Here is a 16071-nt window from a genome sequence, read left to right on the forward strand (position 1 = left end):
CTAACACCGAGCAGGGACCTGGCCAAGGTCAAAGTTTCTATACAGGAACCCAGGTCCAGAATAGAAAGCTCTCAAAAGAAGATTTCAGGAAAAACAGCAATATTTAGTGGAACATCTTAGCTTGTCTCCCTTTACATCTACTTCTTAAGTACAACTTCCTGCATAGGGAACTTCTGAAATTTAAGAAAAGAAAGCAAAACAAAAAACTAAGCCAACTTTTTTTTACGTCTACAGCCAAGTCACTGATCCTAAAAACTTAGAAGTTAAGATGGATCTTTGCAAGAATAGCAGACAGTAACATTTTGTAAGAAAACCCAAAAGCCTATGGATATAATATAAGTAGAGGGGAAAAAGATGCACAAATTACGAATAGCTATAATATTCTTATCTCTGTAACAAATTACATAGAGTGTTTCTTATACGTAGGAAAACTTTATAAATATGCAATTTTCAAGGAAAAAAGAATTTTAACCACCATACTTATCAATTACACAAGAGTGTCAATACATTTTGAAATTTTATTTCAGTCACAGCACTAAAGGGTTGCTGGAAATTCTCCTTTTTAGTGTTCTTCTTTTGCATGCCTTAAATCATGTTAAAAAACAATAACTTGAGGAAAATCTTTTATCAAACCTTAATAAAAAGGAAAATATTTAATACTTAATAAAATAAGAGAATTATAAACTTTATTGTCTAGCCATGTTTTTAAGAATACATGAAAATAGAACATACCTGAAAGTTAAGGCCTGAAAAGTACTAGACTTACACTTTTTTTTCCTAATGGAAAAGCACACTACATAAGCCAATTTACCTGCAAGAATATGTTTCTTAACTCTTGAGGATCACCTCGCTTGGTTGTCTGCACATGTAAGAAAAAAAAAAGCCAGTTAATGCTTCACCAGAGACCACATAATCTCTTCAGATTAGAGTTCACAGATGCTACCAGTCAATGTTCTTATCTTTATAAGGGCATTTAGTTTAAAACAAACCAAAAGCACTAATACTGATAACAACTGTCAAATTGGAGATCTGTGACTACAGGGTGGAAAGACAAGTGTGAAGAGCCAAAGATACAGCAAATCTATTAGATAGTTTCCTCTGGACTGGAAAGGGAAGGCAGTGGGGTTCAATCTTTCTTTACTCCACATTCACTAGCAACACAGTAGCAACCACCCACCTTCAAATCAAGAGGCTAGCAACAGTAGATCAACAAGAAAGTTGAAACACCCAAATTAATCGCATGGCCTAGCAGCCTTTCTTCTCAATGGAAAGCAATCCAGAGTATAATTATATCTCCGCGATCCTCTCTTTCTCCACCCAACCTAAAATATGAAAGCTGCTACAACGTTTCCAAATACTTTCGCCATCCTGCCACCTGCAGCGCAAATGCCAACCACTGTCCCCCAGCCCCACTGAGGCCCCAAATTACTCAATTACTCACCCCCTCCCCCACCGCAATACACAGATGCCTTAGGTGTCCCCGGCTTCTTCCTCCCACTCCCTTTCCGAAGCCCTCCAACTCCGGGCCCACTATCCCATGCACCTTGGGCAGGACATTACTCTTCCTTCACCGACCGTGGTCCTCACAAGCCCCTCCAACTCACAATCCCTCCTCCTTCCCCTCCCCCAGTCGGGCATCCTCTGTCTCCGGTCCAAGCCCCGCACAGCTCTCCCACCCGCGAGCTGGAGTCCCAGGACGCGCTATCTAAGAACCAGGCAAAGAAGGAAATGGGAAGAAGTGAGGGGCTGCAGGCAGGGTCCCCGGAATGTCTCTTATGCAATAAAGGCAGCAGCAGAGAGTTGGAGTCACCTTGACCGCCATGCTGTGCTCGGAAGCCGGGGACGAGCAAGTGAGCGAGCAGGGCCGAGCTGTCAGGGCGCGCGCGCGCCGCCTCCTCGGCCGCGCCCGCCCTCCCGCTCGCCGGCGCCGCGCGCGTCCCTATGCAAATGAGCCCGGGGCGGGGAGAGGGACCCGCGTCCCGGCCGAAAGGCAGCTGGCACGGGCGCCGCGCCTCCCGCGGGGAAGACCGGAGCGCTAGCCGTGGGATTCCGACGCGCCGCGTGGTTGCCGACACATTAGTCGCCGCCAGGAAAGCCCCGGGTTTCCGAAGGCCTCTTAGTGGGTGTGGCTTTGGGCACCGACTTGAGCCAAAATTGTTTTCCCCTGATACTTAAAGGAACACTTGGGGCGTAGATTGAGCAAGATTTTGAAGGATCAAAGATCATGTCCCATTACTAATAATAACAGAATAATGACAACTAATGGCAAATACTGACAATAAAAAAGATTGGGAAGCACTCACTCTGGGGGAAACCTAAGTAAACACAACTTAAGAAATATGCCCCTAAATCGGTATGGGATGAATACGCTGAATGTATTTGTGCTTCATGTACTATTATAAAGCTTTATTAGTAGACTCACCCCACATTCCTAATCACCCAAGTCCTGTGTGCGATGATGTGGGCACAAATGCATATGGAAAAAATCCATTTGTCTTCCATAGGGCTGGCACTGAATCCTGGCCCAACTTGACCCTACGTAAACATTTCCAGCCCTATCTAAGAAGTAGTAACTCTGCCTTGAACCAAAATAACGTCTCTAAAACTGAGTCTTGCCATTACGACTATATTGATATTGATTCACTCACCAAACATCTACTGGATATCTATTACATGCCAGACACAGTCCTGCTTGTAAAGAATACAAAGGCAAATTGCATATAATTCCTACCCTCTAGGAGTCAATGCTTCCCCACAACCCCAACCCTGAGTGTATTTTTTTCTTTCTGTATTTAAACCGCGCATGGTCTGGGCGGAGAGGGGGTGGGGGTGGGAGAGTGGTTGTCTAACAACTCCAAGATTTGTCTTAATCTCACTTAGCTCTGTACTGCCTCTCCACCCTCTTTTACATTTCCAAGATTGAATCTCACAGGAGGCTTCCCTCTTCTCCAGTCTCACTAATCATAATATTTGTGTTAAGTATCCAAGTTAATGGAAATGAGGAAAGAGGAGCGGCAAATGGAAATTGTTGATAAGGAATGCTCCATGACTAGTACTCCTAAAGTGAGCTTTTCTGCTGCAGTTGATTTAACTGTCTACCACCATCACACCTCTTTCTTCAGTCTATTCAAAGTTCTTTTAATAATGTAATTGGACATAAGGATTTACAAATTCATATTTTGTTCTACCTTATGTCTAGCATCTTATGTCCCTCATACTCTACTCTCTCTTATTTTGTCAAGTTTCTGTAAGTAGAAATCTTAAGATGTTTATTTTATGTTACTTTACAAGGGAAAGATGTCTGTTTAGTAGCTCAAAGTCCCTCGGTATGAATAAAAATACTTAAGGAGAAGGAAGGCATTTATTTAAAATGAATTATTTTCTATTGAAACATGTTGTTGACCAAATCCATATTGTTGGGCTGAAAATTTAGGGTCAGACTGGCCACTTCTAGAGAGGAAGACAAAATTACATCTAAATAGAGCCCACCACAATAATTTGTAGGTATAGGCACCAAGCTACAATGAAAATTTTCTTGAATAAAAAATAGCTCATCTTTGAGAAGTTCAAGGGCTTCACTGGTGCCAATCTAGCTGCAATGGAGATGATATAATAATTTAAAACTAAATAAGGCTGCTATATGGAGAAGAAGATAGAAGAGCTCAGCTACCTTAAATAAAGGTGAATTTTGCTAGATTTCTCATCTATCCAAATGTAATAATAAAATGGACAAAAGTACTGAAAGTATTTACTGGAGGAAATAAACGAAGTATCGAAAGGAATACAAAAGCATATGAGTGAGAGCTCCCGCCCTGAGAAACTGCAATCTGTCATTCTGTTATAAGGACCAGCTAATAGTGTTACCAGAAGTTACGGCAAATTAAAACTTACTTTTGCCTCAACAGTAGATGATCAGGGTTGAGGGAAAACTTATTTAGTTAATGGGATATCAAAAGACAAACCTGTCAAATAAGAGTCACAATATATTTTGGAAAAGGTAGTAGAAATCATTCAAAACTTTGCACGATTTTTTAAAATCACATGCCAATATAGTAATTTATGTCTCCCTTCAACTTGCAAATGATATTTGTAAACAAGAAATAATTTTAAAACTGTGGAACAACAACTATAAGTTGAAAACTTGATAATTAGGACAATCTATAAAGAAGGACATTTTAGGGCCAGCCCAGTGGCGCAGTGGCTAAGTGCGCATGTTCTGCTTTGGTGGCCCGTGGTTCACTGGTTCAGATCCTGGGTGTGGACATGGCACCACTCGGCAAGCCATGCTGTGGTAGGAGTCCCACATATAAAGTAGAGGAAGATGGGCCCATATGTTAGCTCAGGGCCAGTCTTCCTCGGCAAAAAGAGGAGGATTGGTGGCAGATGTTAGCTCAGGGCTAATCCTCCTCAAAAAAAAAAAAAAAAAAGACATTTTAGAAAGCAAAATTGTAAGTTAAAGGCCAAGAGACGAGCTGCAAATGTATTGTCATTAATAGTCACTTTTTAGAGTTGGTTTCATAAAAGATTCAATATGTAGCTTGATTGAGCTGGGACTTCAAATCTGCTTGTGAAGTTGTTACCCATCAAAATAATATATTACCCCCAGATGCAAAACCAAAATATGAGCTTACCAGACAAGTCCACAGACATATCTCCAACTCCCAGGCTGCTTACATTAATTTGAAAACAGCCAGGACTTTGTGGGCCAAAGTTATAATTATATTAATGCCTAGTGCCCTCATAAACTAAAATGTAATTACTAAAACAAGAAGCAATTTCCAATGAGCAGGTTCTGCCACTCCTGGTCCTCCTTCCATCTTTAATAACATACCATTTCTGTTTATCTTCTAGCCTCCTCTGATTATTTTACTGGCATGAATACATTTTTGTTCCTGTTTCCATATCCCACACAGCTACTAAGAACGTCATCTTACAAGAAGTAAATCAAGGTGGTGTACAAACACTGAGTAGAGCAGTAGGATATCACTGACTAATTAAACAAGGAGTGGAACTCTTCCTAGGTTAAAGGTACACACACCATCACTCTGATGAGGAATAAGCTGATTTTATCCCCCCAGCAAGATGAAGCTCACTTAAGGTGTTTGAAATAAATAGCATGATCTCACCTTGGCATGCATGTGCATGTGCACGCACGCACACATGAATGATATTTAAACATCTGGAATTTTCAAGTGTATATTGGTTTTGGCCTATACCTAGAATTATAAAATGGCACTTTATAATTTTACTGAAATATTGCAAAACTTACAAATTTTATAAGTTGTGCTTTTAATTCCTTCCTCGCTAAGAGACTGTATGAGGAAGTGGCAGGGGTTAGGCTGGACAGAAATATGAAGGACTAAGTGTCCTACTTTGAGCAAAATTATGTTTTAGTTGGTAGGATGACCTGGAAATCAATGTCAGAAATTTTCATTTCAACCCAAGCCACTTATAGCTAGACACTAGATAAATGACACACTTTTGGGCTTCTCAATATTGTACAAGTATTATATACTCCCTGTATGAACATTTGCTCTAATTGAAATAAGTTCTCATTTTCGTGGAGAGGGAAGAGTGAGGTATCAAAAATCAGATGAACTAGTGGTACTCCTGCAATTACGTCTTCCTAAAATGCTCTTCCTCACAGTCTGACTCTAAGTCCTATAAATTATGCAATGAAGATGACAGTGATCTTATTTTTGGACCACAGGCTTCTTTATTTCCTTGTGGAGGCAATAACAGTCAGTTTTCTTTTCAATGGATTTTGTAAGGAATTCATGGAATGAGCTGCTCTAGATGTTGAAGGCTGTGAGTGCCCTATCATTATACAAGTCTTGTATGAGCTGGTAGTTAGTGGGAAACCTTATGATCAGATGGAGGATTGAACTAGATGAGGTTTAACACTTCTTTCAACACCCTAATGTCATAATTTGGAATGAGCCAAATTTTAGTTAATAAACATTTATTGAGTGCCATGTGCTTGTACTAAACTTGCTGTTGCAGCTGTAGGTAATATAAGAAAAATAAATAGCATGATTCCCAAAGTATGGGGAATATTTTACTGTGGCAACTGCTACTATTCATCTTTTTAATGAATAAAGCTGAAAGAATGAGACCAAAACCTTTTGCATGTGCAAAGGCCAAGGCAGCTTTAGGTAATAATGGGGTTTAAAACTCTGTGGTTTGTCACATATTCCCATTCCAATCAAAATTACATATATAACTGAGAGAACAAACATCCTGCCCAGGCCTCAGCTGCCCACCCCTACCCTACCCCTGGGGATTTCCTTGGATCTGGTTTTTGCCTTCCTTCTACTTAGAGGTCAATCAGGAAGGATGCTTTGGATCTGATCCAAAGTAAAGAAAATTATTTGCACTTTAAAAATTGTGCTGGGAGAAAAGCAAAGGCCCCAGAATACCTAAAGTAAACTTAAAAAAGAACAAAGTTGGGGGCTGGTCCAGTGGCATAATAGTTAAGTTAGCGGGCTCTGCTTTGGCAGTCCAGGGTTTGTTGGTTCGGATCCTGGGCATGGACCTACGCATTGTTTATCAAGCTATCTTGTGGCAGACGTCCCACATATAAAGTAGAGGAAGACGGGCACAGATGTTAGCTCAGGGCCAATCTTCCTAAAAAAAAACATAGAACAAAGTGGGAGGACTTACACTACCTGGCTTAAAGATTTACTTTAAAGCTAAATAAATCAACATAGTGTGGTACCGGCTGGCAGAAGGATTGATACATAGATCAGTGCAACAGAATAGAGAGCCCAGAAATAGATACAAAATTATAAAGGCATTTGATTTCTAACAAAAGTGCCAAAGAAATTCAATGGGACAAGAAGAAGTCTTTTTAACAAGTGATGCTGGAATAACTAGTTATCCATGTAGGAAAATAAATAAACTTCAACCTCTACCTCAAAACATACACTAAAATTAATTTGAGATGAGTCATAGACCTAACTGCAAAAACTAAAATCATCATGCTTTTAGTAGATAATATAAAAGAGTATCTCTGTGACTCGGAGGTAAGTAACAGATTTTTAGTCAGGACATAAAACGCAATAACCATAAATTTAAAAATTGATAAATTAGATTTCATTAAAATTTAAAATTTCTACTCATCAAAAGACAGCATTAAGAAAATGAATAAGGAACCCACAATCTGGGAGAAAAAGTAGCAAAACATATATACAACAAAGAACTGATATTCAGGATATAAAGAACTCCTAAAACTCAATATATAAACAACCTAGTTAAAAAATGGGCAGAAGACTTGAACAAACACTTCACAAAAGAAGATATACAAATAGCCAATAAGCACATGAAAAACTGCACAACATCTTTAGTCATCAGGGAAATGCAAATTAAATCACAGTAAAAAGATAGCACTACACACCCACTAGAATGGCTAAAATTAAAAAGACTGAAAACACCAGATGCTGGCAACCAGAGCTCTCATGCACTGTAGTGGGAGTGTAAATGGTATAATCACTTTGGGAAAAGATCTAACAAGTTCTTATAAAACTAAACATACACCTACACTATGACCCAGCAATCTTACCTTTAGGTATTCACCCAAGAGAAATGAAAATATACGTGGATAAAAAAGACTTGTACGAGAATGTTCATGGCCACTTTATTCATAAAAGCCAAAAACCGGAAATAACCTAGGTGTCCATCAATAGGACACTGGATAAAAAAACCGTGGTACAGTCACAGAATGGAATACTATTCAGCAATAAAAAAGAGCAAACTACTGATACACAACAATATGGATGCATCTTAAAAGTATCATGCTAAGTGAAGAAGACACACAGAATCATATAGTACAAAAGAGCATATACCATATGATTACATTTATGTAAAGTTCTAGAACAAACAAAACTAATCTATGGTGGAAAAAATCAGAACTATGGTTGCTGGGGGAGAGGAATTAACTGGAAAGAGCATGAGGGATCTATCTAGAGTGATGGTAGTAGTCCATGTCTTGCTAGGGGTTTAGGTTACAGGTGTATGTATTTTCCAAAACTTAGAGAATGTACACTTACGGTTTATACATTTCATTGTATGTAAATTTTTCCTCAAAAGCAAAAAAATCTATGACTAAATACTGAACTCTAGCTAATGGCATGAAGTATTTAGGGAAAGAGTATTGGTATGTTAAATTTATTTTGAAACGCATATAAGAAATAAGAAAGATTGATGGATGGATAGAGAGATGAATAGACAAATGGATAGATAGACAGGCAGGTAGGTAGATAGATAGATAGATAGATAGATAGATAGATAGATAGATAGATAGATAATGTGATACCTAACTGGGGGATATATGGGAATTCACCATAAAAATTCTTTCAACTTTTCTATATATTTGAAATTGTTCATAATAAAACGTCAGAGAAAATTGTGCTGGGTGTTTACATTACTAAAGATGGCTATCCAGGTATGTAAGACTGTTGTTTGGCCAGACATTGTAACGGGAGTTGTTTCTTAAACACTCATAGGCCTCTGTGCACTGTTGGAGAGTAGGGAAAAGAAACTGAAAGTGATTGACAAATAACATATCTCTATTATGGGCAGGGGAATCTCTGAAAACTATATTGCATTGAGGAAAAAAAAATGTTTCCCTTAATATGGATCTACATAGAAATTATATGTCCTTGGGAGTGTTGTGTGTTTGTTTGTATGTCTTTGTTTGGTCTAATAGTTACCCACAGGAAAACTAGAGGAAGAACATGGAAGTATACATGTATACCATACTGAAGGAAACCTTGCAAGTTACCAGACTTGGAATCAAGCCTACCCTGGAACTCTTCTGCTCAAGTGCACCTAGGGTGTAAACCTAGACTGAGAAACTAAAGACTTTGGTGGGAAATATCCTACAGTGGGTCACTGTGTCTTTGGATTGCCCTGTCAGGGGAAGGAGAACTGATCCTAGGATGAAGTCAACCCCAGTGAGTAGGGAGTTTCTAAAGAGGGGAGGGCAGGTTTCTCGTGGGAAACCTAAAGAAAGGACTCATTAAGGGAGAGGGCCAGAAAGCTCAAGACAAGGAAGCCAGGAACCGGGGTATGCCCAGGAAGAAACTCCTTCTCAAGAATTAATATAAAGGAATACTGTCCCTCAGTATCCATGGAGGGGACCAGTTCTAGGACCCCCATGGACACCAAAATCTGTGGATGCTCAAGTCCCTTACATAAAATGGCATAATATTTGCATATAATGTATGTACATCCTCCTGTATACTTTAAATCATCTCTAGATTACTTATAATACCTAACGCATTGTAAATCTATATAAATAATTGTTGTATTGTTTAGGGAATGATGACAAGAAAAAGTCTGTACACGTTCAGTACAAACACAACCATTGTAAGCCTTTTGATCCATGGTTGGTTGAATCTGTAGATAAGGAATGCATGAATATGAAGAGCTGACTATAATGTAATATTGATCAGTATCAAATTGTACTGATCAGAAGAACAATCAGAAGTTTAAGTTAGAAAGTTCTGGAGAAACAGTGTGGAACAGCCAGACCTTGAGGAGAGTTAGACCTTGTGGAAAGAGACAAATCAAGGAGGAAAAGGGGGCAGAATTGTGGAATGATTGGCATTCTTTTAATCAGAAGACGATGGAAGCTGAGAACACAGAAGGAACTTGACCAAGAATAGTTAAAGGTCTCAGTCAAAGTTATCCTCTGCACATCCCGTTTCCAGTAGCCCTGACAATAGGATGCCACCTTAAAGTAATGACAATATGATAAGGAAAAACTAAATGAAAATGAAATAAACAGGAATTAAGAGTTGAGTCATAAGAGGTATTCACCATGGCATAAAGTCTTTGTATTGCAAAAGATGCCACAAAGGACAAGAATAAACTTATGTATAAAAAGAGTTAACTATAGCCTGCACTTTTGAGAAGGATTCTGGGTGATGCCCACCTGCTGCTTCTTCCCTGCCTCTGGTCAAGTCAGCAGGGTAAAAAATGATGGAGTAACGGATCTACAGTCTTGCCTCACTATCAGTGCTTGGAAAGAAACCCCAAAGAAACAGTCACTGTTTGCTCACTCTGTTCTTCTATCACCCTAGATGGATGAGCTTACTTGGACAGTTCAGAATGAGGATGAAGAATAACATAAGGAGTCAGTAATTATCCTTCCTTTAATCATCCCAAACCCTTCAAAAAAGCATTTAGACATGAACAAGTTTTGCATTGATGTTGTGGAAGAAAATTAAGGTACAGTAATGGGAAGTGTAGTCTTCCTCACATCACCCCTTCGCTGAGATCCATGTGGCAGTAGCAGCAACATCATTTCATCAAAGACAGTAGGCTCAGAGTTGCAGGTAGGGAACAGCAGCTAAGTGAGTGTAACCCAACTGCTCAGTAGCAGATAAGACAATTCCTCCATTACTTAAACATACTAGAGAACCTTGAAGGGATGGTAGGGCATTTCGTCATATAGAATTCTATATGGCTATGAAGTTCTAATCCATCTCTTAGGCATAATATGTGCCTTATTGATATCTATAAGCAGGCAATATGAAGTGAATATAATTATCCCTTTCTATAAAGATCCTACAATGTATAGGGAAGAGAAATGATAGGTAAAACTATTAACAATGCATATGCTGAACTGTGTGATAAATGTATGCAATACAGGTTTAGAAAAAAAAATCAAGTTGGATGATATACAGAAGGTTTCATGGAAACCATAATTCACCACTTCTTCTAGACTTTACCATTTCTCAGTGTTCCTCCCAGAGTATGTCTTATTACATTATCCTTCCTTCTTAATCTACGCCTTCAGTCCTAACATTTATCTCAGTGCCTGACATTAGCTATGTAGGTACTAATTAAATGTTTATTGATTATTCCTAGCTGGTCACTCTACCACTAGTCATTAGTCCTTTTATATTTACTAAGTGAAGACCATTACCATTGCCTTAGTTGCTCAATCCAGAAAGTTGGGTATCAGACTCTTCCCTACCCCTCACATCCAAATAGCCACCCAATCCTGTGTTTCCCATCCCCTTCAGTGCTTTTTAAATCTCTTCTCTTGATTATAATAGCCATCACTATGCCTCCTACTTGCTCTCCAAGCCTCCAGTTCTCCCTTTTCTGCCTCCAGTCACTATCCTCAAATCCATTCTACACAGTGCTGTCAAGTGTTCAATCTAAAATAGAAATTAAATTTTGTGACTTCTCCATCCTTTAGGAGCTCTCTACCGACTTCAGTATAAAATTCAAACTTCTACATACCAACTCTTATGGGATGCAGCAAAAGTGGTACTAAGAGGGAAATTTATAGCAGTACAGGCCAACTTCAATAAACAAGAAAAATCTCAAATAAGTAGTCTTAAACTACACCTAACAGAACTAGAAAAAGAAGAACAAACAAAGGCCAAAGTCAGCAGACGGAGGGAAATATTAAAAATCAGAGCAGAAATAAATGAAATAGAGACTGGAAAACAATAGAAAGGATCAATGAAACTAAGAGCTGGCTCTTTGAGAAGATAAACAAAACTGACAAACACTTAGCCAGACTCACTAAGAAAAAAGAGAGAAGTCTCAAATAAATAAAATTAAAGATGAAAGAGTAGGGCCAGCCCAGTCATGTAGTGGTTAATCCAGTGTGCTCCACTTCAGTAGCCCAGGGTTCACAGGTTCGGATCCAGGGCACAGACCTACACATTGCTCATCAAGTCATGCTGTGGGGGTGTCCCATATACAAAATAGAGGAAGACTGGTACAGATGTCAGCTCAGGGACAATCTTCCTCAAGCAAAAAGAGGAAGACTGGCAATGGATGTTAGCTCAGGGCCAATCTTCCTCACCAAAAACAGAAAGAAAAAAAAAGAAAGATGAGAAATTACAACAGATACAATAGAAATACAAATGATTATAAGAGAATACTATGAAAAACTATGTGCCAACAAATTGGATAACCTAGAAGAAACAGATAAATTCTTAGACTCATACAACCTCCCAAAACTGAATCAAGAAGAAACAGAGATCTGAATAGACCAATCACAAGTAAAGAGATTGAAACAGTAATCAAACACCTCCCAAAAAACAAAAGACCAGGACTGGATGGCTTCTCTGGAAAATTCTACCAAACATTCAAAGATTTAACACATATCCTTCTCAAACTATTCCAAAAAATTGAAGAAGACAGGACACTTCCTAACTCCTTCTATGAGGCAAACATTACCCTGATACCAAAACCAGACAAGGATAACACAAAACAGGAAAATTACAGTCCAATATTGCTGAGGAACATAGATGCAAAAATCCTCAACAAAATATTAGCATATCAAATACAATACATTAAAAGGATCATACACCATGATCAAGTGGGATTTAAACCAGGGATGCAGGGATGGTTCAATATCCACAAATCAATCAATGTAATACACCACATTAACAAAATGAGGAATAAAAGTCACATGATCATCTCAATAGATGCAGAGAAAGCATTTGACAAGATCTGACATCCATTTATGATAAAAAACTCTGAATAAAATGGATATAGAAGGAAAGTACCTCAACATAGTGAAGGCCACATATGACAAAACCACAGCCAATGTCCTAGTTAACAGTGAAAAACTGAAAGCCATCCCTCTGAGAAGAGGAACAAGATGAAGGTGCCCACTCTCACCACTCTTACTCAAAACAGTACTGGAGGTTTTGGCCAGAGCAATTAGGCAAGAAAAATAAATAAAAGGAATCCAAATTGGAAGGGAAGAAGTAAAACTCTCCCTGTTTGTGGATGACATGATTCTATTTATAGAAAACACTAAATAATCCACCAAAAAACTATTAGAAATAATCAACAACTACAGCAAAGTTTCAGGGTACAAAATCAATTTACAAAAATCAGTTGCATTTCCAGACACTAATGATAAACTAGCAGAAAGAGAAGTCAAGAATACAATTCCCTTCACAATCAGAACAAAAAGAATAAAATATCTAGGAATAAATTTAACCAAGGAGGTGAAAGACCTGTATGCTGAAAACTTTAAGACTATTGAAAGAAATCAAAGAAGACATAAAGAAATGGAAAGATATTCCATGTTCATGGATTGAAAGAATAAACAGTTGAAATGTCCATATTACCTAAAGCAATCTACAGATTCAATGCCAATCAGAATCCCAGTGACATTCTTCATGGAAATAGAACAAAGAACCCTAAAATTTATATAGAACGACAAAAGACCCCAAATAGCCAAATAAATCCTGAGAAAAAAACCCAAAACTGGAGGCATCACAATCTCTTACTTCAAAATATACTACAAAGTTATAGTAATCAAAACAGCATGGCACTGGCAGAAAAACAGGCACACAGATCAATGGAATAGAATTGAAAGCCCAGAAATAAAACCATACATCTATGGAGAGCTAATCTTCAACAAAGGAGCCAAGAACATACAATGGAAAAAGGAAAGTCTCTTCAATAAATGGTATTTGGAAAACTGGACAGACACATGCAAAAGAATGAAAGTAGATCATTATCTTACACCACACAGAAAAATAAACTCAAAATGGATTAAAGACTTGAATGTAAGACCTGAAACCATAAAAATCCTAGAAGAAAATATAGACAGTACACTCTTTGACATTGGTCTTAGCAGGATCTTTTCGAATACCATGTCTACTCAGGCAAGGGAAACAAAAGAGAAAATAAATAAATGGGACTATGTCACCCTAAAAAGCTTCTGCACAGCCAAAGAAACCATGAACAAAGCAAAAAGACAACCCACCAAATGGGAGAAAATATTTGCAAATCATATATCTGACAAGGGGTTAATTTCCAAAATATATAAAGAATTCATACAACTCAACAACAACAACAAAAAAACCTGATCAAAAAAAGAGGCAGAGGATATGAACAGACATTTTCCAAAGAAAATATACAGATGGCCAACAGGTACTTGAAAAGATGTTCAACATCACTAATTATTGGAAAAATGCAAATCAAAACTATAATGGGATGTGACCTTATGCTTGTCAGAATGGCTATAACTAACAAGACAAAAAATAATAAATGTTGGAGAGGATGTGGAGAAAAGGGAACCCTCATACACTGCTGGTGGGAATGCAAACTGGTGCAGCCACTATGGAAAACAGTATAGAGATTTCTCAAAAAATGAAAAGTAGAAATACCATATGATCCAGCTATCCCACTACCTGGTATTTGTCCAAGGAGCATGAAATCAACAATACAAACATATTTATGCATCCCTATGTTCATTGCAGCAATATTTACAATAGCAAAGACATGGAAACAACCCAATGCCCATCAACTGATGAATGGATAAAGAAGATGTGGTGTATATATATACAATGGAATACTACTCAGCCATAAAAAAGACAAAATCTTCTCATTTGCAACAACGTGGATGGACCTTGAGGGTATGAAGTTAAGCAAAATAAGCCAGACAGAGAAAGACAAAGACTGTATGATTTCACTCATACGGAAGATAAACAGATTAGTGGTTACCAGAGGGGAAGGAGGTGAGGGAGGGCAAAAGGGGTAAAGGGGCACATATGTATGGTGACAGATAAAAACTAGACTATTGGGAGTGAGCAAGATGCAGTCTATACAGAAACTGATATATAATAATGTACACCTGAAATTACACAATGTTATAAACCAATGTGACTCAATAAAATTAAAAAAAATTTCAACTACCTCAGTATGGTGAAAAGTGGAGCTTCCTCACTTGGCTACTTCCTCTTTTTTATGTCTTATATCTTACTTTTACTACTATACTTGTTCCTTTAGTCACAAGGATTTTTGAGCCTTTGTGCTATTTCCTTTGCTGGGAATATTTTACTCCATATTTACTCAAATTTTCCTATCCTTGAAGATACAGCTCAAGAATCCCCTCCTCCAGAAAACAATCCTTAATCCTCTTTCCCCATCTGAGGTAGGTAGGCCCCTGCTCCATGCATAGTATTTATCACACTGTGTTGTAATTATCTCTTTGCTTATTGTCTTTTCCACTGGTAGCTTTTAAACTTTATTGACCTAAATAGTAAAATACACATTTTTAAAAAAATCACAACCCCAGTACACACTGAAATAAAAATTTCATGAAGAAATATTGAATTTACTATGTGCAACACACTCTGGTATTTACTATTCTATACTATTCTATTTCTTTTTATTCTAATTCTGGTTTCAACATACTGAATTGATTTCATGACCCATAGTTTAAAAACAGTCCAATAGACTGTGAACTCACATAGATTCTTGAGCATGATAGGTGCTCAAGAAAAGTAATTAAGAACAAGATAGGGGCCGGCCCCGTGGCCGACTGGTTGAGCTTGTGTGCTCCGCTTTGGCGGCCCAGGGTTTCGCTGGTTCAGATCCTGGGTGCAGACATTGTACCACTCATCAAGCCATGCTGAGGCAGCATCCCACATGCCACAACTAGAAGGACCCACAACTAAAAATACACAACTAGGTACCAGGGGGCTTTGGGAGAAAAGGAAAAATAAAATCTTTTAAAAAAAATTTTAACAAAGAACAAGATAAAACAAAAGTCTCTGTATCTCTAGCATTTAGCAGTGGTTAACAAAAATGTTTGATAAAAGAATAAATACACACTTCTGGGGCAGACCATCTTCATGAATCATCTTTTTCCCTTATCACTTCATTTTTAAGAATAAGAGTTTCTTACAAGACCTTAAATTAAGATGAAAATATACACATGTAAGCACAGATACAGAGATGCAAAACTGGAAAAGGGACTTCAGAAATTGTCGAATTTGAAGGGCATAATGAGATAGAGAGGCATGATTGCTGAAGGCCAACTGTTAGGTCTTCCAGAGAAGGCATAATGTGGTGCAGTCACCAAAGCCTGGGATCTGGTCATCAGACCTATAGGTCAGAAATCATCTTGTAGGTGTAAAAATCTTCTAAAAATCACTTAAGTGAACCAAATTCGCAAGATACTGATGAATAGCTAATATTAACTAATATTTATTCTTGAGTACTTCCTATGTATCAGATAATATTCTAGCATTTTATATGACATATCCTCAAAACACCACCGTGAAGTAGGGTTAT

The 16071-nt window shown here is 38.0% G+C and overlaps 1 protein-coding gene across 15 annotated transcripts in view; it reads right to left on the reverse strand.

Annotated features, from left to right (window-relative positions):
* SLC25A12 (solute carrier family 25 member 12) overlaps window positions 1-16071 on the reverse strand; it is a 190207-nt gene that overhangs the window by 92329 nt on the left and 81807 nt on the right. For 7 of the 15 annotated variants that reach the window (XM_070241217.1, XM_070241221.1, XM_070241220.1 and 4 more), the window contains one exon: window positions 812-859. The exons of 3 other annotated variants lie outside the window; for them this stretch is intronic. In XM_070241217.1, coding sequence (XP_070097318.1) covers window positions 812-859 — 48 coding nt within the window. Of the gene's footprint in view, window positions 1-811; window positions 860-1177; window positions 1404-1810; window positions 2128-16071 lie in introns of those variants that run through there. 5 more of the 15 variants (XM_023623124.2, XM_070241223.1, XM_023623125.2 and 2 more) reach the window with 5 other exon arrangements.

The sequence above is a fragment of the Equus caballus genome, chromosome 18 (assembly GCF_041296265.1).
Source record: "Equus caballus isolate H_3958 breed thoroughbred chromosome 18, TB-T2T, whole genome shotgun sequence".
Classification (NCBI taxonomy): domain Eukaryota; kingdom Metazoa; phylum Chordata; class Mammalia; order Perissodactyla; family Equidae; genus Equus; species Equus caballus.